Source organism: Acinonyx jubatus, chromosome E2 (assembly GCF_027475565.1).
Source record: "Acinonyx jubatus isolate Ajub_Pintada_27869175 chromosome E2, VMU_Ajub_asm_v1.0, whole genome shotgun sequence".
Classification (NCBI taxonomy): Eukaryota; Metazoa; Chordata; class Mammalia; order Carnivora; family Felidae; genus Acinonyx; species Acinonyx jubatus.
Genome location: NC_069396.1, coordinates 13927059 through 13954602, shown reverse-complemented (window position 1 = coordinate 13954602; position 27544 = coordinate 13927059). Strand labels below are relative to the sequence as shown.

Below are 27544 nucleotides of genomic sequence, written 5' to 3'. Positions count from 1 at the left end.
GCACATAAGTTGAGGGGGTCACAACCGGAGTGATAAAGGAATAGAATTTAAAAATTTTTTTTGGAAAAAAGGTAAGAGTGCTGGGGCCCCTTGCTGGCTCAGTCTGTAGAGCGTGAAACTCTTGATCTCAGGGGGTCAAGAGTTCAAGCCCCATGTTGGGCGTAGAGGTTACCCCCACCCCCCAAGAAAAGTAAAAGGTAAAAGTCCCAAATAATAGCAGTATTCATTAAGTCAAGTAGTAGCATTGGAACTTCAAGGTTAGTTACTAAAAGAATAGTAAACAAGGGTATAGTTTCCAAATAGAGGGAAAAAACTAGCATAATAGAATATAATAACACTAATGTTATTATTCTTATTAATAATATAATCTATTAACTCATTAACCTATTAGTTTATTAATGTAAATATAATAAAGCAATCCAAAAGAAGATGCACAACAAAGAACAGGCAGAACAAAAAGGGAGACCTTATTAAAATGGTAGATTTAAATCCAAATAGATCAGTAATTATATTAAATGTAAATAAGGTAAATATTCCTATTAATCTGTAGAGGTTATTTGACTGGATTAAAAATATCTCAAATATAAGCATTTATTTTTTTTTAACATTTGTTTTATTTTTGAGAGATAATCCCAAGCAGGCTCACCGTGGAGCCTGCCACAGGGCTGGATCTCACAAACTGAGAGATCGTGACCTGAGCTGAAATTAAGAGCTGGATGCTTAACTGAGCCACCCAGGCACCCCATGAAATGTAGGTGTTTAAAAGAGACATTAAAACATAAGCATAATAGAAGTAGGAAACTACTAGAAAAAGATGTTTCTTGTACACACAAAATCAAAACAAGCTGATATTACATTAATGTTAGGCCACATGTAGTCTAAAATGAAAAGCAATACTAGTGATAAAGATGAACACTTCGTAAGTGTTCAATTCAGGTTTGAGTCACAAGGAAGATACAAGAATTCTATGCTTTATGCATTTATTAATGTAGCCTCAAAGTATATACAAATGACAAAATCGAAAATAACCAATAGTTCAAACATACAAAAATATAACAAGAATTAAAAAAAGAATATAGAAGATTAACGTGATTAGAAAATTTAGTACAATGCACACAACCAGTACAGAATACTTCCCCCAAATATTCAAAATGCATTTACAAAACGACCATACATTGAGCTATTTAATTCTTATAGAATATATTCTATGACCCAGGCTCCTGGCTAGTTCAGTTGGTAGAGCAAGTGACTCTTGATCTCTGGGTGGTGAGTTCAAGCCTCTCAGTGGGTAAAAACTTACTTTAAAAAGAAATATATATATCATATTATATATATCCTACATCCACAATGCAACCAATTAAGATAGAAATGAATAATAAAACTAGAAATCTCCCTATTTTGGAAAATAAATATACTTCTAAATAATAACTAGAGATTAAATCACAAAGTAACTGGAAGCTACTGTAAACCGAATAATCAAAAATTGAAGTCTTCAGCTAGAGTCTTGGGTGGAGCTTGGCGTCGCCTGGGCTATCAGTGCCACGCCCCACCTTTCGGTCCCGGGCCACGTGGAAGGACGGGCGCTGACTATCCAGGTTGCTCCGCTCTCGAAAGCCTGGTCTGGAATAGAGCGAGGGTAGTCTCTGGATACAGCCTCAAAAGAAGGTGCAGACACAGCTTTGCTCCGAATAGAGGAAGCTGGGGAGAAAAGGGAGATCGGAAGTGGTCCAGGAGATTGGTTTTCACAGATGTTGTAAAAGACAGTGCACCGCTCGGCACCGCCTTGTCCATTTCCCCCCAGTCGCGCCAACACAGCGGGTTTTTTTCTCACAGGTTTTTATTCTTGGCTCGGGAGGGTGGCCGAGGTCCTTCCTCTTGCCTGCGGCTTTCTCGTTTAGCGAAGCTGGGGGATCTGTGTGCCGAGCCAGGATTTAGTTCCGCCGGGGCAGGACGCTGCTTTACGGAGGGCATCCCTCTACCTGTGGTGCTTCTAAGCACCCTTCGTTAGTTTTAATGCAGACGCCGCGTTGGAGCACAGTAAAATGACTGTGCCCTCTCTGAGGCTCGAACTCAGGACCTTCAGATTATGAGACTGACGCGCTGCCCACTGCGCCAAGAGGGCCACTGGAAAGAAGGGCTTCTTTACCACTAAAGGGAAGTGCCTACGGCCCCTTCCGCCGCCCGAGCTGCTTCCGCGTCCATCTCTCTCTGCAGAGACCCGGGAGTCCCCGCCGCGGGTCCCAGGCCGCCGGCACATGCAGATACGCGGGGATATTTGGGGGAACATGGGGAAGGAGGGTCGCTCTTCAGGGAGAGGAGCGGTCTTGTCAGACGGAACGCGCCCCGGGCCCCGGCAGCCCTACGCAGACCCGGCCCCGGGCAGCCGCGCTCCCGGGCAGCCGCGCTCCCGACAGGTGCACAGCCTCCGAGGATGACCCCTCCGGCGCGCTCGGGCACTTAGAGGGCGAGCGCCTGGCTCCGGCGGAGGGCAGGTGAGAGGGGCTGCCCGAGCCGATGCCTTCAATCCTGACAGCGACGAGCTGGCAAGTGGGCGGGTGGACCTGAGGCTCGCTGTGCTGACGGGTGGGAACTGAGGCTGGATGGGCTGGAACCGGCTGTGGGTGGGCGGCAGGAGGCTCCCCTGAGCCAGGGGTGGGTAAGGCCCTGGTAGCAGGCGGGCGAGGACAGAACGGGATGAGGAGGAGAGTGGGCCTGAGAGCCGTTAGGGGCGTGAGGTCTCCAGGCCCAGGTCCTGGAATAGGGGTGGGAGTGAGGTAGGGGAAACGAGAGAAGATTCCAGAAAACTCTTGAGAGATGAATTCAGTAGGAAAACACAGGGAAGAAATTATGGTTACCTTGGACTTGCCAGTTTATTGGATTCTGTATTTTTGTATCCTCTTAACAATAATTTACTCCCTCATTAAAAGGGGCATCTCGTCTTGAAGGGCAGAAGAGAGGCATCATTTCCCCTGACCAGGGTTTCACGTTTCATTGTGATAAAACTGCTGGGTGGATGGATGGGTGGGTGGGCAGAACATACAACCATTTCTAAGAAGGCCTTCCTTCCTTATTCTCCCCCACCCTTCTTTATTCCTGCAGGGAAATTTCTGCTGCGGAAGGACTCATCATGCATCCCATTTACCCAGCGATTATTATGGGGTAAGAGCATTGTGTTAACTTGTCAACTTTTTGGTTCTCCAGCTCTTGTGGAATTCTTGCTTTCGCCAGAGTAATAAATAATATGTTTTCATATCTGGTAGGACTGGTCTCTTCCTCCTCTTTGCGCCTTTAAGGGTTTGGTGCTCGATTGGAAACAGGTTTCAGGCTGTCTCTGGTACCACAGTTCACACTGATTCCTTCTTACTGCCCGGATTTCCTAGGGCACGAAGTGCCTGTAGCACATCCTGTGGTTTGCGGTTGTTTTCAGCTGTTTCCTATGTGTTAGTCCCGCCTCCTCCTTTGACTGGGTGTTCTGCCATCTAGGGACAGGATCTGAGCCAACCCTAAGTACCCCACATTCAGAAGGATGGGTTGGGGGGACACTGCGCCCCACCCCAAGCCACCTTCTGCTACCATCTGCCGCCCAGACTCCGAGCTGGAGGGAGAGTGTGCATTGAGCAAACAGCAGTGCATGGACAGTCAGCGGCTTGGCTTTGGTTTTCTCTCAGCCTCTACCCAACTTTGACTTTGTGGCTTCCCCTCCCTTTCATCCTGGGTGGCACAAATTCTGCCCCAAGAATTGGAGGTGGAGACTTGGCTGCAGGACAGGCAGGCCCCCCCCACCCCCCCCAGCTGGAGGGGTTCTCAGGCGCTGTCAGAGCTGTGAAACCCGAGCTCCCTCTGTGCAGAGGGCAGGACACGGTTTGTTCCAGGAATCTCTCTAAACACATTTTGCAGGGCGTCCTGTTACTCAATCTTGAGTGGTTCCTCACTGCCCATTAGGGGAAATAGCCATCGGGGCCCTGCAGTGATAAGGCTGACCCTCAGCCTCCCAGCCAGACCAGACAGACTGTCCTGCAGAACCATCCAGGGCCTTCCTGCCTTCCTCCCTTTCTGTGTGCTCATCCTAATCTTCCTGGGCTCCTCCTGCACAGTGGCCTGGAACTAGCAGAGATGTTTCTCTCTCTCTCTGTCACTTCTTCCCAACCTTTGCTCTTTCCTTCAGGCGATTTCTCTTTCTTTGGGAGCAGAGGTTGGTTTGAAAATTTTCTGGGTCCTCTGCAGCAAGTACAGAAGAACTAGTTTTAGCTTATTGACAGGGCCTGAGAGGAGAGGGCCTGAGAGGAGAGGCAGGTGCAGTGGGGGGTGGGGGCACATTGGAAGGAGTCAGTGTTGGAGACGCCCTAGGATGGGGGGTGGCCAGGGAGTGAGGAGCTGAGAGGAAAAGCAGGCACCAGGGAATGTGAGGGGAGGCCCTGCCTTCTCTCTTTCCCCAGGACCTTCTTACTGACTTCTTCATTACTGAAATCTTGGCCTCTTTCACTCTTAGCTCAGACAGGATGCCTGCCAAGAGCCCACGAGTTGGTATTTGATCTTCCCCTCTGTTTCACTCCAGCTCTCTGCTCACCACAGGTTGTGTTTGGGACACCCAACAAGTCATAACCTCTGAGGAGACTGACAGGTTTATTTTCTCAGATTCTGTCCCCACTGTACCCACCGCAGTGCCTCTCACGTGAAATCCATTCCCTCAAGGTGTTTCTTGAGTCCGTGATTTCAGGGGTGCAGTGAGAGGAAAAACTGCTTTGTGTGTACTGGGCCCCTGATAGAACTTCATTGACAGGGTCCTGGGGATTCTGCAGGGGGGCACTAATAAAGAAAGGAGACCCCATCCCCGGAGGGGCAGTGTCTCCAAATCTACCAGCATGCAAAGTGAATCAGCCCAGGGTCTTGAGAAGGGGTGCCTGCAGGTTTCTGGCCCTTCCTCCAGGGGGCAGCCTTGCATTGCCTCTAACACCTAACTGCTTTATAACAGATGCCAAGCACCTTGCCTATGAGACCTGGACTCCGGTTTCTGCTTTGACATTGACTGGCTTTGTGATCTGAAGAAACTGTCTTCACTTTCTGGGGTTGTTTCTCCTCTGTGAAGCAACAGGTTCAGTCCCCTTCCAGCTTATTCTGTGATACTAGCATCCCATAAATCCCCAGGGCTAGGGCCATTCTATTTCTTGTACTGCCCTTAGAAGACCACCTCTTGGAAACAGTCGTGCACAGCTGCCAGAGTCAGGTGGCTCTGCTCATCTCCAGGTCGGCCATGATTGGTTGTCTTAACCTCTCTGTTCCCATAAAATGGTGATCATACCCGAATCTACTTTGCTGGGCTGCCGGAAGATTGAAGGAAGATATTGTTCTAGAGTGTGCGTATCCACCTAGCATGGAGAGGCAGCTGTGGTCACTGTTACTCATCACTGATCGTTTGACCACTGTGAGCTGGAGGACCTTTTCTGGCATTGCTGAGCTCCCCTCCTCACTGCTGGCGTGAAGGGTCCAGCTGTTCTCAAGGGCTCCTGTGAGAGAGTGGCAGCAGTCCCCAGAGTCACCACATCCTGATCCTGTCGGTTATATTTGCCTGGTTCTCAAACCCAGCTGCACATCAGAATAACTGTGGAATGCTTGCTGTCCATCTACAGAAAGTACTTCTTTATAGCGTTAAATTCATTATAAATTTCGAAGTTACTTCTAGGGCTGGGAGGAGCTGAACTAAGAAGGTCATTCTATACAAGGAAATGGTGTAGGCAGTGATCTCTATAGTGGTCGACTGTTTCTTAAAACCCAAACCTCAGATTGTTGTCTGCATGTACCCTCTTGGGCAAAAGGAAGTTCTTACTCGGGGGAAGCACAGATTGTGTCTTCTCGGTGGGTCTAATGGAACTGTATGTGGAAGCATGGGGGTGGGGGGCACAGGAGGTCCTCTTGGGTGGGGCTGTGGGCTTCTTGGTGGAGTGGGCATCTTTGTTTTGTTGTGATCATGAAATCATGGAGATGACTGTAGTCTGTGACATCCAGCTCTTTAGAGGAGAAGGATTTCTTGCATGGCTTGGTGGGACCCCAGCTGTGTCTGGTAGGAGGCATGCCATGCACTTGAGGCCCCAAATGACTCCTAGGAACTGGTTTTGGGGCCTCCAATCCAGGTTGAGCTCCTCCGGCAAGAATAAGACCCCACAGGCTGGCTTATTATTGGTGCTGGGAGCCAGCTCTCACCTGTTTTGATGGTTGGGCCAGAGGAACTCTCAGACTACTGAGGGTGTCTTTTAGGAAGTTTCTGGTGCCTGTTTACTTCTTGGAGCTGTTTCGAGGGACAAATGGTTTGTTGATAGTGAAGTTCATATGAAAAATAAACCTGCTAGAATATCCAGGGAAACACTGAAACATTGAAAAGAAAGAAGGTCTTTTAATGTCTCATTCACTGGACATTGAAACAAACCATAAAGCCTCTGTAATTAAAGCAGTGGGGCTGTGGCACATGAGTGGATAGACCAATAGAAGAGAATAGAACTGAAATAAACCTGAACGCAAATGGAAACGTCATGTATGACAAAGGTGGCCTCCCCAATCTCAGAGGCAATGATAGACTCTTCAATAAATGGTGCTGGGAAACTGGGGAGTCATTTCAAAAGATAAAACTAAATTCGTAGCACACATCCTATGGAAAAATACACTCAAGTGGATCATTAATTTAAATGTAAAAAAGGAAACCATAGTAAGTACTAATGGGAAGAACAAAAAGCCTGGGTAAATTCCACTTGACCTCAGTGTAAGGAAAGGATTTTAAACCGTGACTCTGAATCCAGAGGCAATTAAATGAATCATTGGTAAGTTGGACACGGCAGAACACACCATATACAAAGTCAAAAGACAACTAAAAAATTGGGAGAAAATAATCACATGTAAAACTAAGGGCTTTGCTACAAAGACTTAGAGCTAAAATCCCTAATACGTAGAGAACTCTTGAAAATTGAGTGACAGAGGATGAATGATCTGAAAGAAAAATGAGAAAAGACTCAAAGAGACAATTCACACACAATGCACAAATTAAAATGGTCCTCAAACATATGAAAACATATATAAGCACGCACGATCATAAGGAGAGATATGTAAATTAAACCCCCCGAGTGCCGGATGGTAACTTGGATTGGTGCCTGGAACACGTAAAAAGATATTAGCGAGCAGCTGGTAAATCTGAATGAAGTCTGTAGATTAGTTAAACATATCTATGTTAATTTCCTTGCCTCGATCATTGCGTTAGCAGTGACGTAAATGTTAACATTGAAGGGTATGTGGGAACTTTTTATTTTCAAACTATTTTCTAAGTCTAAAAATTAAGAGAAAAAATGAAAAATTAAAAACAAATGAATAAAAGTGAAAGCCCTTGGGTCTTCCTCCAGAGATTCTGATTTGGTAAATCTTAGAAATGGGGCTAGGGGTTGTATTTTTAACAAACTCCCTGGGTGTTTCTAGTATTCCCCTGGATCAGGTGAACTTTAACATCTCTTTTATTCATTCTGCTCAAGAAATATTTGAGTGACCAGTCAGTGCTCAAACAGAATAAACAAATGAATCAATAAAGACAGGGTAGGTGTGATGTCTGCATGACAAGGGGCATGGTGACCTGGGTTGTGGGTATGGGCAATTTCATGTTTCTGTGTCAGGAAGTATATAGAACTTGCAGGCTAATTAAAAAAAATTTTTTTTAATGTATATTTTTGAGAGAGTGCGCTTGTGCTCACGTGCTGTGGAGCAGCAGAGAAAGAGGGAGACACAGAATCTGAAGCAGGCTCCAGGCTCTGAGCTGTCAGCACAGAGCCCGATGTGGGGCTTGAACTCATGAGCTGTGAGATCATGACCTGAGCTGAGGTTGGATGCTTAACTGACTGAACCACCCAGGTGCCCCGAGACTATTTTTTAATCAAATGCTCCCTCTGAATCAGACACTTTCTGATTTAAGTAAATCTCCAAATTTATTTACTTAAAATAGATTAATGGTTTTGTGTGCCAGGGCAATCAGTTTCGTGGGGATGGAAAATAAGTAGAGCCAGTTCCTGTTCCCAAGGAGTTTATGATTCACTGGGTAAGACGCACACTGGGAATTGATTCTGACAGAAGCCAGACTGTGGTCAAGACTCAAGGGGGTTGGGGGGTGTGGATGAGCGGATGACCGGTTGGTCAGTTGGAATGTTGGGGAAGGGAACAATCCGAGAGGCAGTTGGGAGACAGTTTCCAGGCTAAAGGACTGTTGGGGGAGTGAGAAGGCTGCTGGAGAGGGATGGGTCCAGGGGACAGCTTCGGTCTCAGAGGATGGGAGGAAAGGTGGCACTGTGAGCCACAAGAGGGGAGCTGGGAGGGCTGACTGGTTTGAGATGGGTGAGTCCGACATTTGCTCTGCTAGGGTCTGTGAGTGGCCTCTGAGGACAGGTTGCTGCTCTCCAGGACCCCTACTGGACGAGAACTAGACTTCTGGATAGAAGGAACCTAGTGCTTTCTTGGAGGTGCCTGAGGCTGAGTCTGGAGGCCAGGGTCAGGAGCTTGGAGCTGGTTGGGTTTTAGGGGAAGACAGATATCCATGTGCATATATTTCACTGGCCTTTGGAAATGTGGGTCTGTTGATCAAAGGAGAAGATGGAGGCTCAAAGCAGAGTGAGATGGGTTCCCACAGCAGCCAGAGGAGGGGCTATGGAGGAAGAAAGCATGGCTCGAGGGTCCTGAAGGAGCCCAGGCAGAGTCCCAGGCAGTCTCACTGTGGGGCCATGTGAAATTGTGCTCAGGGGAGGGGCGTTTGATCCAGTAACCCCAGTCCATTCGGACCCCTGGTGTGTGCACGTGGGAGCTCTGTCCTGGAGTTTCCTTGACTTTAGTCTTTAAATCGGGAAGGAATAGAACCTGTTTTCAAAGCACCATTGTAGGATTAAATGCCTTGCATATGTAAAGTGCTTTCACGTGTGTACAGTACTCACAAAGGCTACCATTTCATTAGGGAAAACAGGAGATTGAGGGAGCAAGTCAAGTGGCTGCAGAGGCTACCAAACCGGTGTAAAGTCCCCGAAGCCCTGGGAAGAGCAGGTTTTAAGAAGAACAGCGTCGTCGTGATTTCAAGCAGCCGCTAGATGCCAGGTAGGACTGTGTATTATCACAGACAATTCTCACTGTAACCTTATGAGGGAGGTTTTATTATTGTTCCCATTCTGTGCTGTAACAAGCTTAAGGTCACAAAAGTAGGACTTCTATTTCCTGTTCTGATCTGGACCTTGAGTATTAAATGGCCCTTGCGTTAAAGACTGGCATCCCATTGAGATGGTCATTTGCAGGATGCCTTCAAGGGCCAAGGCTCTGTTGAATGCTGGTGATCTCAAGCTGTCCCCACCCTTCCCAGCTGGAGGGCAGGTTGAAAAAAACTTTTTTTAAGTTTATTTATTTAGCTTGAGAGATAAAGAGAGAGAGAGAGAGAGAGAGAGAGAGAGAGAGAGAGAGAGAGAAGGAGAGAGAGAAAATCCCAAGCAGGCTCCATGCTGTCTGTGCAGAGCCTGACTTGGGGCTCGATCCCACAAACCATGAGACTATGCTGTAAGTGGAAATCAAGAGCTGGACACTTAACCAACTGAGTCACCCAGTCGCCCCTGGAGTACAGGTTGATCAGAGCCGCTGCAGAGAGACTGGGCACTGTTTGTCCTAGAAATCTTTATAAGCACACTTTTTACTATGTCCCTTTCCTGCTTCCAACCCTACAGCTGCCTCCTGGGAAATTCTCCTCCTTGCAATGTCCCACAGACCTCTCCTGGGCCTTCCTGCTCCAAGTCTTTGCTTCTTAACTCCGTCTCTCCATGGGGATCCTATCCCTTCCTGCCCACTTCCTCTTGTCTTGCACGGGGTGCAGAGTGAACTTGCTCCTTCCACCTAACTTGTGGAGAAACTTCCCTCAGCATGACTCCTTTGCACCTTTCCTGCTTCCCTGGGACGATTTCCCTTTCTTAGGGGCAAAGGATGATTTAGACTTTACTGAATCCCCTGCGTAAGAAATTTGTCCCATGTATCGAATTCTCCAGGGTCCAGATTGCAGACAGGCTTTTGTGTAGGGTTCAGGAAACCACGTGTTCATCAGCAGGGCCAAGGTAAAAGAGCTGGGAGGGTCATAGGAATCCCGGCAGACAAGGACCTGGCCAGAGAGGCCGAGAGGTGGGGGGATTCTTGAGGTGGACAGCCTCCATGACCCATGGTGAGTTAGGAGGAAGAGTGGGAGGAAGGGGAAGCAGTTGGGATAAGGGACAAGTGAGGAGGAGCGTTGGCTGTGTCTGTTCCTGCCCCCAGAAATGCCTTTCCCCTCTCTCCATGTCTGTCTGCTTTTGTTTCCTCTTTAGACTCACCACATCCGCCATTAGAGCCCCTCTGACCCGTTTCCTTGGTACTTGGTCGGTTCTCCATCCCTTGGCTCTCAACCTCTGTCAGATCGTTGCTTCACTGTTTTCCTTGGTTATCTGCCTCATTCCAGAGACTCCATAGGGGTGGTGGTGGGTTTTCTGGAACAGTGGCTTGTCATTTCTGGTTCTTAAAGTACCAGACCCATGGCTGGGCCGCAGAAAGCCCTCAATATGTGATGCTGACTGGACACATTCAGGGGTGCAGCAAGGGAGAAACAGAAAAGCATGGTGGGCATGACTCCGCTACCAGGGAGCCTGGGGCCTCCCCCGGGTTGTCTAGAATGAAATGAGAAACTCCCCAGGAGGGAGTGTACCCTGAACCCAGCCCTCAACTTTCCTGGGCAGGGAGCACAAGAAATCAGGGAGGCAGACGTGAGGCTTGGGTCGCTTAGCAATTAGACAGCAGGGGGCACTCTGGCCCCACCTAGGTCCCCACTTCTGGTGCCCTAGTCCTCTCCATCTGGAGCAGAAATGCTGATCCCAGTGGCAGGATGCCCACAAGTTAACACTAGCGCACTTGGCCTGGCTCCTCTTAGCTGGGCTGAATGTGCTGGAAGGAGACCCTCGTCTACACAGCCTGTTCTCTAGGAATGAAAAGTAAGAAGGTTCTGTTGATGCCACCAGCTCACAAATACACTAAGGCCCTGGGGCCAAGGATGCGCTTTGACACACTGAGTATCTGTGTGGTCTTGACACATTCACTTCACCTCTCTGGGCCTATTTCCTCTCCACCAAATGGCCGGGTCCATAGCTTCCAGCCTGTTCCAGGATGCAGAGCATCCCCCAAATCATGCCGGGCTGTAGTGCTGCTGTGTGGGCCATCCATGCTTTGTGGCCTCAGACAGTGCCCTTAGGGGACCAGAATCCAGAAGAGCCACCGTCTCCTGCTGTGGGGATTGGTCCTGAACTGGGCATTTCCCATCCCCTTCCCATAAAGCCGCCTGTGCACGACTGGGGGGGTGATGAGATAGCCAGTCAAGGGAAGGAGCTGGGGCCTCTTAAGAGATGAGCCAAACAGGGTGCAGATGTGGGCTGTATTGTACACACTCAGCAAATGGGTAATGTCCGTTAAATCGGGCTGACTGTTGTCTTCTGAAACAGAAGTTTTAAATTTGAGGATGTGTATTTGCAAACTGAGAAAAATGTGCCTGTGAAGACAGTTTGCTTGGATGCAGTTTCTTGCTTGTCACAGGCCTCCAGGGATGCGAAGGTGCTACGCTGGGTGGTTTTCAACAGGAAGCCGGGGGGAGACTGAAGAGTGGCCGCCCGGAAGTGAGGATGGAGGATGAGTCCTGGGGCACAGTCTCAGCTGGGGGAGGTCCCTGAACAGCAGCTCCCTGAGCAACCTCTTGCTGTGAAACAAAAGCAGAGGCATTTTCGGGGAACAAGGAGAGGTTTAATGAAGGAAAAATAAGGAAACTTTGAGGACTCACCATCACTCATTATTTTCCAGATATTGGCTGGCTGTGGGCCTCTGAGGAGCACAGAGCCGGGCCTGGTAGAAGTCTGGGTGGGCAGCTTTGGTGGCCACAGATGCACAGGTGATGTGTCTCGGAGCTGACTTGCTGACTCCACCGATCGGCTGTTGGTGTGGAAGGCCACGTTCACAGGTGAGCGCGGTTGGAGATGAGAAGGATCTGACCCAGACCGTGGCTTCCTGTCCTGCCTGATCCCAGGGCAACACCCGCCCAGACCTTCAACTTGGGAGAGTCGGAGCAGGGTCCCTCTCCCCGCAAACTTGGTGGCCACGGGGAGGGCACCGCCTCTGTTCTATGCCAGGTGTCCACGTCCATGCCGTCCTCTGGAGCCACTGTCCCTGCTGAGGCCAGTGTGATAGGGCAGCTGGCCAACCGTCTCCCAGCGAGTGGAGGGCGGCCGAGGAGTGTGAACCCCGCGGAAAGCCAGACTGGTGTCGGAGTGCCCGGTATGTGCTGGCAGCCTGAGCCTGGGCCATGCCTGCAGTTCTGCCACTTACTGGCTGTGTCACCTCTCTGTACCTCGGTGTCCTTCTCTGTCACATGGTGATCCTATCTGATTAGATGGCTGTTAGGTTTAAATGGAACGATACGTGCTAGAGGTTCTTTAGAGCAGGGTTTCTTTTACTTAGAAGGATTTAAAAAAATAGGAATACTCCCTAAGAAGAGTACCTGACCTCAATATCTTTGGGTGCCTGATACTGGGGCAGGGGGATGTTGAATGGCGTCAGGGACTGGTGAACCACCCCCTCCCAAGCTGCAAAACCTTGTGTCTGTGTCTTCGTGCATAAGTAGCTTTCCCCCTCAAGCACAGGGTCTACGTGCTAAGATGCCCAAAGGGTCATGACTCAAGATTGGATGCCTCGGAGGGTTCAAGTATCTTCATTCCTGACCAGAGTTTCTCAGGCTCAGCACTATTGACATTTGGGTCCGGATAACTCTTTGTCGCGGGGGGTGGGGGCTGTCCTGCGTGTTGTACAATGATCAGCAGCATCTGTAGCTCTTCCCCAGGAGAGGCTGGTTGTGACAACCAAAAATGTCTCCAGATGTTGCTAAATGTCCTCAGGGAGGTGAGAGGGAGACAGACTGCCTCCGGGGGAGAATTTCTGACTTGCAAAGCTTTCTATGCCATTAACCCGCAGTTAGTGGCAGTGAGTGGCTGGCTGTGCTGAAGTTCATATACCAAGGTTATTTTCTGAATCTCAGGGTGTCTGCCTACTTCTATGCACTGTCTGGGGGGGGGGGGGGTCCAGTGACATCCTGACAGAGGGTTTTTCAAAGTTGATGGACCACATGCTTTCCAAGCCCTGGCCCCGTTTGATATAAATGACTGGTTCCTTAACCTGGCTGGGCAGCTGGATCGATTGGAACTTGGTTTTTATTGTATTTCTTTTCACTTAAAGGGTTTTTAGAGCATTAAAATGCAACATAAATCACTCAGTCATTTACTATTGAAACCTGGGCTATAATGAAAGTTAAACAGTTCATTCTGTGGAGAACAAGGTCTTGAGGTAATCTTTTGTGGTGAATACATTTTTTTCTTTTTTTAAAAACCACAAACCTCAAATTGGTAGTTCCTCATTCAGGGGAAAGGCCAGAGAAGGGTTTTAAGGAGAAGGCCCAGCAGGAAACAGATATGGTAGAAGAATTGGAAGCATTTGACGTCCGCAATGTTTAGCAGGTGGTCTAAGAATACCCTACACTGGGTGCCCTTGTGGCAGGAGGCATCCGGTCTATGATGAGGGTTTTGACTTCCCGACTTTTAAAGGATAAATCCTCCTCCATAGATGAGTAAGGTTCAGCTCTCCTTCTCTTGCTTAACTCCTAGTATGTCTGCTCTAACATCTCCCCAGGAATTCTTGTGTCACTGCCCAGGAGTGAAGAATGTTCCTCCAGACTTTGGCAGCTTTTTTTTTTTTTTTCAGAATGCTCATGGAGCTTGCTTTTGGGCAGTTCTTCCACTGTGGGTTTGCCAGCACAGTGGTGTCTTATGTTGGTACTGTGATGCCTGGTAGTAGACAGCAGAAGCAAGGTTTGGAAATGCTGTGGTTGCAGCATGCTTGGGTGATGGATTGACTCTGACAAAGGGGACCAGGGGCTGCTTTTTGCCTGAGTCTCTCCTCTGCCCGGTGGGGTTTGGGGATCTTGTCACTTAACCCAAGTATAAGAATCTACACAGAATCCGGCTCTTGGAGGTGCATGTCTACAGCACTGAGTGTGGCCATTTGAGTCCCCTTGGCATTTGTGTGGACCTGGACCGTCGTCTGCACAGCTGGTCCTGTGAGCTCAACGATAAGGATTCCAGCTAGCACCTGGTGACACCACCGTGGTGGTGCCATGACAAAGGTGACACACAGAGATGTCTAGGGTTGGGTAAGTGTTGTGAACCACAGCAATGATGCTAGATGCTTTAAAAACATTGAGCCAGCCCTCTGCAGGGCCAATGTGGCTCTTATCCTGGGATTTCTCAATCATGCACCAGGACGCTGCATTGTGTAGACCCAGTTGATGCTGCGGGTCCTCATAGCTGTGGGAGATTCCATTTCCCAGATGGGCATGGCAACCATGGGGCTGGGGTATCAGGTCTGACGTTAGTTGCAGGTGGCCCCTCTGAGAAGGAGTCTCTTCAAGCCGGGCCAACTGCACCAAAGATTGTGGTGCAAATTGTCTTAACAGTGTGGAGTCCTCCCATTTGCTGTGTGGACAGTAGAGCTGGTGCTGGAGGGTGTCCAGTATCCACACAGTGGGGCCACAATCTTGTCATTCTTATTTGGAAGAGCCAGGAGGCTTGGTGGGAGGGGGCGGTGCTGACTGGGTCAGCCCAGGATTGGCCCTCTTCATGGCCCCTGAGCTGGTTCCTTTAGGACACTGACAGACACAGTGGTTTTCCTGTGCTTCCCTGCGGAAGTGAAGGGTTTGGGCGCAGCACAGATAGGGAGTCAGGAGCTGAGTCCCCAGATGAGCCCAGGACAAGGTGTGGGGGTGTGCTCAGCAGGCCTTGACCCTAGTCTAGGCTAAGCCGCCCCCGGGAGGGACAAGGAGGATCTTACGGTTTGGCTCATTGTTGGTGCTGGGAAGAAACAGGTTGAGCAGTGATCTTTATAGTGGTCACACAGATTTTTAAAACCCTAAACCTCAGATTGTTGTCTGCATGTACCCTTTTGGGCAAAAGGAAGTTCTTACTTGGGGAAAGTGTGGATTGTGTTTTCTCAGTAGCTACTGTCTAAGAAGAACCAAAGGTAGAAGGACAGGAGGTCCTTCTGGGTGGGATGGTGGTCTCCCCAGTGGGCTGGGCATCTTAGTCTTAGAAATCATGGAAATTGTGGAAACGACAGGTGGCCTGTGACATCCAGCTCTTTAGAGGAGAAGGATTTTTTGTCTTCATTGGTGGGACCACAGTTGTGCCTGCTAGGAGGCATGCCATGAAATTGAGGGCCCACATGACCCCTAGGAATTGGTGTTGTGGCTTCCAAGTCCAGGCTGGGCTCCTTTGGGAAGAAGAGAAAGACCCCACGTGTCGGCTTATTATTGGTGCTGGGAGCCAGGTCTCACCTGTTTTGGGGGCTGGGCCAGAGGAACTCTCTGGTCATTGAGGGTGCCTTCCAGGAAGTTTCTGGTGACTGCTTACTTCTTGGAGCTGTTTTGAGGGACACTGTTTGTTGAAGTCTCTCTCTCTTTCTTGGTGTGTTTGTCCTAAAATGTACCTCAAATTGGCAGGTCCCCTCTTCTCTGTGGCAAGAGCCCTTTTAACATCCTGTGCTGTGAATGAGAGTTCATGGCTCTCCTGTTTACAATACAAACGTAAATTTTATTTATTTATTTATTTATTTATTTATTTATTTATTTATCTTTTATTTTTTTTTCAATATATGAAGTTTATTGTCAAATTGGTTTCCATACAACACCCAGTGCTCATCCCAAAAGGTGCCCTTCTCAATACCCATCACCCACCCTCCCCTCCCTCCCACCCCCCATCAACCCAAACGTAGATTTTAGAGGACCTTTCCTGTTTTAAAACTTTTTTCTCCAGGTCTTGGATTTTCTGCTGGTTCCATTTTCACCTCCTCAAGCAGCTTCTGCTCTTTGTCCTTCCTGATCAGCTGTCTGTGCATGAATGTTGCCCATGGCCTTCGTTAGGGCCTGTATGGTGTTGCCTTCATGTTCCAGGAGAGCACTGACTGAATTCAGGGAGCATCTGCCTCCTTCATTGCTTTATGTTTTCTTCTAATTCTTGCCCACTGGACACATGATCTCACTTGGGATTGGAAGGCTGCATTTCTTTCAAACCACTCTCTTTCTTCCTGACTCTGTGTTGCGGAGCCCTGACTTGTTGCTGGTGGCCTTCTGAAGGCTTGTGTGATGTTCTTCTCAATTTTTGTGGTAGCTTTTGGGCCATACATATTTCCAGTTCTTCCTGCTATGGCATAGTGATGCCCCCTTCTCCTTTTAGAACAGAAAGGGTTGCCCCTCTCCAGCCATTGTGGGCAGTATTTTGTCCTGGGATGATTGTGATCTGACATTATCATCTGACTTTGTATTTTCTCATCCTGGGCTTCAGCTGCTTTCTGACTTGTGGTGCATTGGATTCTGGGGGTATTGCTGGGAGCCTTGGTAAATGGCACGAGGAATTGGGGGTGTGAATGCACAGACTCTGTCCAGTCTCCTTGGCGGAGGGGTGCTGGCAGGTGTTAACTCTCCAGAACTTTTGTAGCCTCCTCACCTTTTTGGGCCAATTTCTCTTGCTGTGACTCTTCATCTCCTTACCCTTTAAGCCAGCTATGGTTTCAGCTGCTTAGTCTTCGATGAAATATCCTGTTTTCTGAAGAGTGTGACTGACTTCAGTGATTTTCCCGAAACCAGAGGCCAAGAAAAGTCACCCTGGAAAGGGAGTCGTTAGCAGCAGCCCCCTTCCCAGGAGTCACAGAGGCCACCTTTGGAGAGAGACAAAGACTCTCACCTCTAGGCTGTGACTCCAGGAGGCAGCTGGCACCCCATCAGCTTTTCCTTTCTGTGAGCTGACAGTAACCCCCCACCCCCAGGAGACACGTGGCCCTGTCCCCAGCTGCCACAGCCAGGGTGGGCTGCTTGGGCTTTTGTGATTTAGAGCCTAGTTTTGTCATTGGGAAGAACTCTTCAGAATTTTACTTTGGGTTTTAAAACTACCATTCAGAAACCTTGCTTTTTCTTTAACCTTTAAGTTCTGTTTGCAATTTCTGCTCTAACAAATTTTAGCTATCCCTTTTAAGGGGAATTGGTGAGATTCTGGGTCCTATTGGAGCCATTGGTGGTGAGAGCCAATCCCCTCCTCATGGCAAGACAAGCTGACGAGCCGCTGCCCCACTGACCAGAACTGGGTGCTGTCGGCCTGTCCTGCCCTGCCCTGCCCTGCCTTAGTGGTTGCCAGTTCGTTTCTCTCTCTTTGTCCCATGGGGGTGGGTGGGCTGGCTTCAGGGACTTGCAGCTTCTGCTTGGTTTAATGCTCTGCTGTCATTGTCTTGAAATTCTTAATAATTTTTGGAAGGAGGAGGCCGTGTGTTTTCATTTAGCGTTGGGAAGAGGCTGAGGTTGAGGAGAGCGAGTGCAGACGGAGGGAAGGAGCCATCTTAAAATCAGTGGGATGAATAGGATGAGATGAGGCATTTTGTATGGGACTCAAGGAGGCAAGAACAGCCAAGTGTTTATTTGCCATCTCGTCAGACTGGGAGCCCCAGGCGGGCATGGATGGGTCTGCTTTGGTTCTTCACTCAATGACCCCAGTGTGGGTGCAGACTCACCACCCATACCGAATGCTCCAAAGAATAGTTGTGGGAACAATGGCAGACTTCATAACCAAGCTGCATGACAGTGGGATGTGCTTCTTTGGCAAGGGGCAAGTTTCCTCCCGGTCAGCACGCCGGTTAGGCAGAAACCAGCTCCTCACTTGGTGTTGATCACTGATATTTCTGTTGTTGGTTCCACATGATGGAGCATGCCCTCTTTGGTACATACATGTCTGTGGCCCTGAACTTGGGGATCATTCTGTGCCTCCCGAAGAACTTTGTTCTCTCAGCCTTTGGCCCTCCAGTCAGGATTCTTTGTGTCTCTGCTGGGTTCCTTTTTCCTAACCCCCACCACCTCCCCAAATGGGCACCATGGCACTCTAGCTTATGCATGTCAAAAATGCCCACTGAACAGGATGACATATGCTTCCTGCACCTTCCCTCCCTCCCCCAGCCCTCCCACCCTCATCCCTGCAACTGAACAAACTATTTGGTCAGTGTGGGTGGTCTGAACATAATAAAGATGGTTGCATTGCTCCTGAGTGATCTACCAACCTCCACTGGTCTTCCCTATCCTAGGCCACCCATGCTCCTTTGTTCCTTTACCATGCCTGGATTTGCTGGAGAAAATCCTCCAGGTGCGGCATCTCCAGGAAGGGAGATGGTGCCGGGAGCCTGTGAGAGGGTCTGTCTCTCTGTGGTGTCCACTCTGTCCTGGGCAGCTGCCGCTGGGTGGGAGAGCCCACAGGTGTTTTCCTTTGGGTGGGGGGTGTGGGAGCACTCCTCAGTTCTTGGCAGATCATTATCTGTGGTCTGTGCAAGGTCATTCTCTTGGTGTTTTAATTCCTTTGGATGAAATTTCCCATGGTCATTCCTCCCTCTCCCAGGATGCTGTCCTTCTGGAATGCTCCATGGGTGTCTTTGGTCTTTTCTTTTTTTGAATGCTCTAACAAAACATCATTGCTATCTTGTGTATAAGCTCGTTTAATTCACATAGATGGTATTGTTATACCATTTCTTATTCTTTTTTTTTGTTTTTCATTCAACCCTATGTTCTAAGATGCGATCTTTCCCTCTCCATGCTTAAAACCTATTGGGATTACCCAAAGAGTTTTTGTTTATGTGGGTTAAAACTATCAATTCTTGCCACATTAGACATTGAGACAGACGTTTGTATTAAATATTTATCGATTCATTTGCAGTAGCAATGGTGAACACATTGCAAATTAACATAAATAATATTTTAACATTATTATGAAAATAGTTTTGATCCTGCAGACTCCTATCCTGTAGTAAAGTGTCAGTTTGTTCCAGAATGTGAAAAAGGGCACTATGGAGGATAAAGTTTGGAAAGTGAATTTCATTTATATTATTTTAAAAATACCTGCATCGGAAAAGAAACTATGAAATATATTGTATTTTAGCAAAGTTTGCTCAGGTTTGATGGGCTTGCCTCCTTGATTTACTGATAATTGCCTGCAATATGGAGGGTTATTCTAGATAGCAGAGATTCTGTGTCTTACCAGGACACTTTTTGGTGCCTTATGTTGAATTTGTCATGTCCTAGAATAGGTGATTTTAAAACACAAAGAACAAAACTCATCACTTATGAACATGCCATATGTATACTTTCCTGTTTATTTTGCTTATTTATTTTACAATCCATATCTTGCACAGACTTTTTTTTTTAAAGAAAACTAAGATATTATTCACCTTTGAAAAGAGTATTCGTTAGTGGTTTTTATTATTAAGCTGTGCAACCATCCCCACCATCTAATTCTGCCTAATTCCAGGTAGAATTCCTAATTCCTAATTGTTAAGGCCCTAAAGAATCCCCAATTCCTGATATAAGCAGTCACTCCCCCTTACCTCTCACCCCTGCCCCTCCCACCCCCCCGCCTAGGCCACCATTAATCTACCTCTGGTCTCAATGGATTTGCCTGTCATGAACATATAATATACATGGAGTCACACGATATGTGGCCTTTTTTTGTCTGGCCTCTTTTACTTAATGTTTTCAAGGTTCATCCATATTGTAGCACATATCAGTACTTCATTGCATTTTGTGGGCAATTAATATCCCATTGTATGGCTATAACCGTATTTTGTTTATCCATCAGTTGATGGTCATTAGACTTGCTTCCACTCTTTGACTATTATGAATAACGCTGCTGTGAACACTGTGTGCAAGTTTTTGTGTGGACACATGTCTTCTAATTCTCTTGGATCTGTTTACTTTTAAATGTTACCACTTAATTACATGTGTAACCAAAGGTTTTTTTCTCGGGCACCTGTGATATAGGTTAATCAAGTGTCCAAATCTCTTCTGACAACTCTTTAGATTTTGCCTCACCAAATAATTTAATAAATATACAGGGGTGGCGGGAATGAAAGGGTACTTTCAGGATATCTTTCCAACCTACAGTGATGTTTGAGATGCCCCAGAGGAATCCCGTAGAATCACAAAAGATTTGTTTTTGCTCCTTATTAAAAGAGAGCTGCTGGAAATAATGAGGTTTGTGTGATGTGTTACCATTGTAAGATTCGCACAGAGGGGTTGTCAGATCAGAAGACCCGTTCCGCCTTCCTGAAGTGAAGCTTACATGGATGCGATGTTAATGTAAGTATTTTAGAAAATGTGCGTGTTTGTGTTTTGTGGGAAGTCCCTGGAGATTTGTCAGTGCCCTCACTGCCCGTATGTTTTTTTCCCTCAGGGGAAGCACCCATCTAAAGTCTCAGGAACGAGTTCTGTGCTGTACCCAGATAGAGATGTCTACTCTCCTCCATTCTGATGATATTGGTGAGAGTAAGAAAGTAGGCACAGCCGAGCCGTCTTTGCCACCTCACAGATGTTGTCGTTTGATGCTTCCCTGAAGGTTCTGCTCTAAGGGGCAGGCTGCAGTTTGTGTTTTCAGTGACAAAGGGCAGTCTACAGCCTCATGATAAATGACTGTACCAGGTACTCCAAACCTTCTAGCCTTTAAAGAATAGACCCTTGGGTGCAGGCTTCTGAGCTGATGTCACTTGAGCAACTCTCAAGACTGTCCCAGTGGACCAAGTCAGGAATTCCAGGACTCTTTCCATTCCAGAAGCTCTAAGACGGCTTCGTGAAAGCAGACTGCTAATCCAAGATCCAGGGGAGCAAGAGTGAATTACATAGGACTGCACGGAATGATGAGGGAATTTTATTGTGGTTATTTTTTTTTTTCCTTTTCTTCTTTCTTTCTTTCTTTTTTTTTTTTAAATTTTTTTTTCAATGTTTTTTATTTATTTTTGGGACAGAGAGAGACAGAGCATGAACGGGGGAGGGGTAGAGAGAGAGGGAGACACAGAATCGGAAACAGGCTCCAGGCTCCGAGCCATCAGCCCAGAGCCTGACGCGGGGCTCGAACTCCCGGACCGCGAGATCGTGACCTGGCTGAAGTCGGACGCTTAACCGACTGTGCCACCCAGGCGCCCCTTTCTTTCTTTCTTTCTTTCTTTCTTTCTTTCTTTCTTTCTTTCTTTCTTTCTTTCTTCCTTCCTTCCTTCCTTCCTTCCTTCCTTCCTTCCTTCCTTCCTTCCTTCCTTCCTTCCTTAATATGAAATTTATTGTCTAATTGGTTTCCATACAACACCCAGTGCTCATCCCAACAGGTGCCCTCCTCAATACCCGTCACCCACCCTCCCCTCCCTCCCACCCCCCATCAACCCTCAGTTTGCTCTCAGTTTTTAAGAGTCTCTTATGTTTTGGCTCCCTCCCTCTCTAATCTCTTTTTTTTTTTTTTTCCTTCCCCTCCCTCATGGTCTTCTGTTAAGTTTCTCAGGATCCACATAAGAGTGAAATCATACGGTATCTGTCTTTTTCTGTATGACTTATTTCACTTAGCATCACACTCTCCAGTTCCATCCACGTTGCTACAAAGGGCCAGATTTCATTCTTTCTCATTGCCACGTAGTATTCCATTGTGTATATAAATCTTATTGTGGTTATTTAAATGATTGGTACTATTTTATTGCTCTATTTTCTGGTTCTCTGAGGAAGCCTTTTCTCTTCCTCGGCTCCCTGTAACCCCCACAATTTAGTAGACTCTGCTTTTGTAAACAGAAATAAGGCATTTAAAAATGGTACTCGGTTTTCCCTGGTGTGTAATGGTTTTCATTTGCATTTCCCTGAGGGCCGGCGATGTCCCTCTTTTACTTATTTTTTTATGGCTATTATAAACATTTATTGGAAGTTTGATCTTCTGGCATGAGCTTCCATCCAGGTGCCTTTTAACTGGATTGCTGCTCTCATAAATGCCCTCTAAATCTTCAGGTTGGATATCAGTCTTCTGTGTGTGTGTATATTGGCCACTCATGTGCACTCCTTAGCGTCTTCCCTGCCTCTGCCAGGGGATCCATGTGTCTGTTGGGTCACCTCCTCCGCCAGGGCAGACAGATCTGTTCCCTTGAGGGGTCGGCCACATTTGGAGGATTCACATCTCTGAAGGAGGAGGCAGTGCACCAGGTGCACCTTCCCAAATTCAGAACCAATTGAGTCCCTGTGAATCCTGGGGCAGCCACAGAACTCCCAGCTGGAGGCAGAGCAAGCTTCTGGCCCTTCAGCCCTAGCCACCACAGTAGATAGGATCCCATAGCTGCCATGTAGAGATATTATGGCACCAGGCACTGTGCCTGGTGTGTGTGTGCAACTAGGATTATCCAGGAAGATCCATTCTTGCCCACAGTTCATCATGTGATGGGAACACAGATACTAATGAGGAGGTGGACTGGGCCTTTGCCCGTGTAATCACTGCTGCAACCAGTTACCATGGACTTGGTGCCTTAAAACTACACATGCTATCTTATGGCTCTGGAGGTCAAAAGTCTGAAATGGGCTAAAATCAAAGTATCATGGACTTCTGCAGCCTCCAAGGGAGAATCTGTTTTCCTGCTTTTCCTGGTTTCTGGATGCCTCCTGCTTCTACCTTGAAAGCCAGCAATGGCTGGCTGAGTCTTTCTCATATTGCATTACTCTGACTTCTGCCTCCCTCTTTCGCATCTAAGGACCCTTGTGATTACTTCGGGCCTGCTGGGGTAATGTCCCTAAAGTGAGCTGATTAGCAGCACTAATTCCTTCTACCACCTCAATTCCCCTTTGCCAAGTAAGATAATGTATTGACTACGTCCGGACATCTTTGGGGGAGCCTTAATTCTGGGGAGTTGAGGGGTCCTAGGTGGGGAAGCTGGAAGGAATGGTGCCCCTAGGTGTGTGGGTTGAGCAGGCCTGGGCAGGACCCATGCAGGATGAGCTTGCCCGCCCTCAGGGGCTCCCACTCTGGCCGGGGGAACAGCCGGAACACATACCAGGTCAGGTGCTCCTGGTGCCCTGGGGAAAAGATACTGCCAGGGAGAAGCTATGGAGTGCTGGGGTGCCGTGGGGTACAGGTTAATCAGAGTAGGCCTCTCTGAGGAGGTGACATTTGATGGAGACTAGAAGGAGAAGAGGAAGTGAGGAGTCACAGAGCAGCCTGGGGAAGTGAGGCATCAGGGCCCCTCTGGAGCTGGTCCTGTCTGGCCCTTGAGCTTTATTTCTCACTTCTCTCTCTGTGCTTCAGCTCTCCGTGCTTCCCCCAGATGAGCCTGGCTACCTTGGGCTTTGGTACCATCCTTTATGCTTTTTTGTTTTTGTTTTTGTTTTTCCCTGGTAGGAATTCTCACCTGGGAACTCCCACCCTCCCTGCACCCCCCACCGCCAGTCTAAGCTAAGGGCCTCTTTGGTTGCCTTCCCCGGATCCACTGCCTACCACGCTGAGTTGGCAGCTTCCTCACCTCACAGGCCCAGGCATCTTTAAGCTCTCACCAGGGCAGCCAGGGACTGTCCTCCTCACTACTGTGTCTCCAGCATCCAGCATCCATCTCACGATAGTTATTGAACACCCAGCACTGTGAACGTGCTGTCTGTTTTCTGTTGGTATCTCACCGCCAGTCCCAGATCCTAATTCCTCCGCACCCTTCCCCCAACCTGTTCCTCTTCCACCTGGGTTCCTGGCATCTGTCAGCAATGCATCCAGTTACTCAAGCCAGCAGCCTCGGGGTCATTCTTGACTTGTTTCTCTCTCGTAGTACTTACCCAGCCCTCAGCAAGCCCCTTTGTTTTAGTCTCAGAGGCAGGTGATCTGATACTTAATTCCACACCCACGCCCACTTCCGTCCAAGTCATCAGCATTTCTCAGCTGCACTACTGAATCCTCCTAAGTGGTGCCTCTGCTTTTCCTCTTGCCTCCTATAGTTTAGTGTTCATAGAGGAGCCAGACTGACCTTTAAAATAAATTATGGAACTTCTCTGATGTAGCCCCCGATGGCTTCCCTTCCCATGATAAGATCAAGTCCTTTTTATCATGGTTTCCTGACACAGCACCTGACCTGGTCTTGCCTATTTCCCCACCTCATCTGTTCACCCCTGACCTTCATTCTGCTCTGGCCTCAGGGAACTTCTTTCTAAGTGTGCGAGGAACTCTTCTACCTCAGGGCCTTTGCATTTGCTGTTTCCTCAGTCTGGACTCTCTTAAGATGGCAGCAAGTTTCACTTCCTTACTTCAGTCTCTGCTTGAATACCACCTTTTCAGAGAACTTAGCAATGGCACTTCTGCCTTTTCTGTCCCTTTCCCTTGTTGAAGTTTTTCTTGAGAGTACTTATCCCTACTTTACATTTTGATACCTTTATGTTTATTGTGTTTCATCTGAGAGGATAAGCTCCCATGGAAATACTTAGTAAATACTTGTTATTGAAAGAAGAAAATGGAGCAAATAAATGCAAGGTGCCCATGTGAGTGGCACCCAAGCTAAACACTGGGAAGCCAGGGAGGGATTCCCAGGCGAAGGGACAGTTACTCCGTCACTGCTGCCAATCAGGTTTGTGGGCCATACAGTCAAGGTGGCTGTGGGATCACATGTTCCCTGAGCTGTCAGAGAGCCACAGCCTCTCAGTGCCACCAGGCCTATCTCCCACATCTTTGTCTTCTTGTTGTCTCCCCATGCAAGTGTGGTGGAAAGTAGCTGTCAGGAAAATGTTATTAGCACTTTCCTGGAGAGGAGAACTGCAGTGGTCCAAACCCTAAAAGCTTCTTCCCAGTGACCTGGCATCTTGTGGGTTTGACCAGCCTGCTCTGGGAGCCACCTCGTGTTGGCCCTTCCAGCTCACTGAGTTCAGGTTGTGAGTCCTGCCCTCTGCCTCTGGACTTGCTGGGTGGACTTGGTGCCCCTGGGCATTCTCCTTCTCTTAGTAGACGTTTCTGCTGACCTCGTATTAGGAGCCAGGGAGTTGATGGAGTCAGCTGGAGAAACGCGGGTCAAGGGAAATGTGGGCCTGGGGTGCACCTGGGAGAACAGGGGAATGTAGGCGTTCCCTCCAAAATGTGGTTACGTGGGTTTGTTCCAGAGGGAACTGTGTGTGATGACAGAATGCGCCCCGGAGACAAATGCCTTCAAGGTTGAAGTCTTTGTATGTATCAGCCTCTTGCAGGCCTGGGAAGCCCCTATCTGGAATGGGAAATTCCACTCAGCCAGTGAGGGGCTGGGCCGGGTTCTTCCTCCCAGGGAGGAGTCCTGTTGGGAGCACGCTGGCCCCTGATGCATCTGCCAGTCAGGTAGCCATGGGTCTGGAGCTGATGGGAGAGAAAGAAGCTGTGGAGGGAAATTGCGATGCCACCCCACACTCCCTGTTGGGGATCACTCAGTGCAGACTCCCAACACAGAAGAGTCAGGACCTCATTCATGATGGCACCCCCCATGGCACCCACTGTCATGGCCTCGGCCTCCTTCTCCTCCTTCCCTCTGTCCTTGATCAACGGGTATCTGTGTTCAGAATCAACTAACCAGCCTGGTTAGGTCTCCTGGAGAGCGTGAGCTTACCCTTCGGCTGAGCAGAAAGCGGGCCTGGGAGAGCAAACCCCATCTAAGAGCTGCAAGCTAGGGTCCCAAGCCATGACAGCTGCTCCTCCCCCTCTTGTCTGGGATGCTCGGAGGGAAAGCACAGGCAAGTGGAGCAGCTGTGAGACTGCATCCTACAGAGATGCACCTGGTGGGCAGGAAGTGCCCTTGTCTGATGCCTACGGAGGGCAGGGAAATCGGAATCCACAAGTGTAGCAGGGCCTCATGGGAGCTGCTAGCTGGCCCACCTGCCCTGCACTCTGTTTCTGTTTTGTATTCTATTCCTTCTTTCCTGTGTTTTTCTCTGCACGTGTTCTCCACTGCTCTCTGGCCGACTCCCTGTCCTAGTCGCTGGGTTCTACTCTCTCCAGCATTAGTTCGGGCTTGGTTTGGGATTGCCACCTCTTGCCTCCAAAGCTGTATCATCACCTAGCTTCAATGCCACACACTCTGATGGCCCTGGATGTCCACCTTGGGTCCCAGGAGACACTAACTGGCCCAGTCAGCTGAGGATAGGTGGACGGAGGTCAGGTGACCTCCTGGGCTGTATCATGCAGGTGGGGAACAGGATGGGCTCCCTCAGGGGAGGGTGTGGCTGTGAAAGAAATGAGGCTTCTTTATGATCCCCGTATAGCCCTCCCTGCCCCCACCTTGGTGGTATACTGCCTCAGTCAAGTTTGTGTGACCAAGTGCCTAGCCACGTTGGTATACAACGTGGGAGTTGTATCACCCTGAACAAGTTAATGTCTCAGCTCCAGGTTCTACTTCTGAAAATGGGATCCATCCCATAGGATTGCTGCGGCATTAAATGAAGTAATGTCCAAATGCATCCTGTAGACAGTGAATGACAGCATTTCAAAAAATTAGTTCTCTATTTTAGGATCTTAGCTCTGTAGATCCATGTGAGGCATCAGATGAGTTGTGGGGTAAATTACACTTTGAGGAGGAGTGGTTCAATGTGGGGGGTCCAGAACTCCTGGTTGGAGGTACCCCTGCTGGGGGTGGGGGGCTACCTGGTCCCACTGTTGCCACACCCAGTTGGTGCCCCTACTGGAAGGAATGTGGATCCAATCTGTGGGATCCATCTCCAGACTGCCCTGCACTGGCTCCCTCTTGGTCAGTAAGCGCTGCTAACTGTAGACAGAAGTCAGCCACTTGACCAGAACTGGGTGAGCTTCCACACAGAACGCTTCCCTTTATTGTCTGTAAACTCTTCTTTGGTAAACAAGGAGACAAGGAACCCACAGAGAAAAGGAGCACGCTGAGTCAAGAGGACAAAGGGCCGGCACCCTCCACGAACAGGGACTTCGAGAAGACAGCTATGCCTTTAGCAAGGTGGTGGATGGAACTTGGGAGTTTGGGTGAGTGGTGGCATGGGAAGGAGGGGAGCAGAGCGGGAGGGAAGGGTCCACTCCGTGGGACACAGAAGCCTAAATCGTACAGCGGAGGAGCTCATGCATCGCAGCGGAGAGGGGCAGGGAAGCTCCGCCCATGCCCCGCCCACCTCCCATGCGGTTGGTGCCCTACTGCAGGCTGAGCAGTTTGCCGGGTCAGGTCTGGGGGAGGGTGGAGGGGGCTCCGGAAGGCCCGTCAGCAACCCTCCCTCCGTCTCTCCTTTTCTGCTCTGCGGGCTGGTGTGTGCAGGTTGCAGGGGCGGAGGAGGGGCGCTCACGATCTCTGGGTCCGGGTAGAAGTGGCAGGGCAGCCGGGGCAGGGTTTGGGGACGGTGGAGAAGCAGCCCCTGGCCCCCCTTTACATGGGGGGCTCGCTGCAGAGGACAATCTCCAGGTCCTTGCGGTAGAGCTTCCCCGCCTCAGCCAAGGACATGACGCTCTTTCTGTAGTTGGTGAGCTGTTGGATATTCATTTCCTAGGAGACAGAAGGAATGAGTAAGAGCCCCTCACTGGACGGCCCCACCAGAACGTCTCACCTACTCACTCGCAAACACTTGGGCCACAGCCTTTCTCTTCAGCAAAGCATGGGCTTTGGAGTCAGAAAGCTCTGGTTTAAC

General features: G+C 48.8%; 1 protein-coding gene, 1 long non-coding RNA gene and 1 other non-coding gene across 16 annotated transcripts in view; 1 reads left to right on the top strand and 2 right to left on the bottom strand.

Moving 5' to 3' along the window:
* Positions 1-2049: 2049 nt before the first annotated feature.
* TRNAM-CAU (transfer RNA methionine (anticodon CAU)) lies at positions 2050-2122 on the bottom strand. The gene has a single exon. It is a non-coding gene; the product is annotated as a tRNA-Met (tRNA).
* A 6074-nt stretch (positions 2123-8196) lies between these two features.
* Positions 8197-27544, top strand: part of LOC106986836 (uncharacterized) — a 45587-nt gene continuing 26239 nt past the window's right edge. For 6 of the 13 annotated variants that reach the window (XR_008293462.1, XR_008293467.1, XR_003426235.2 and 3 more), the window contains exons 1-4: positions 8201-8358; positions 8969-9105; positions 11860-12016; positions 26763-26868. This is a non-coding gene — a long non-coding RNA (uncharacterized LOC106986836). Of the gene's footprint in view, positions 8359-8968; positions 9106-11859; positions 12017-20065; positions 20261-20354; positions 20600-26762; positions 26869-27544 lie in introns of all 13 variants that reach the window. The other 7 variants (XR_008293463.1, XR_008293465.1, XR_008293459.1 and 4 more) reach the window with 5 other exon arrangements.
* Positions 26704-27544, bottom strand: part of CALB2 (calbindin 2) — a 28894-nt gene continuing 28053 nt past the window's right edge. For both annotated transcript variants that reach the window (XM_015084985.3, XM_053210043.1), the window contains one exon: positions 26704-27402. In XM_015084985.3, coding sequence (XP_014940471.1) covers positions 27286-27402 — 117 coding nt within the window. In that variant the 3' untranslated portion in view covers positions 26704-27285. The remainder of the gene's footprint in view (positions 27403-27544) is intronic.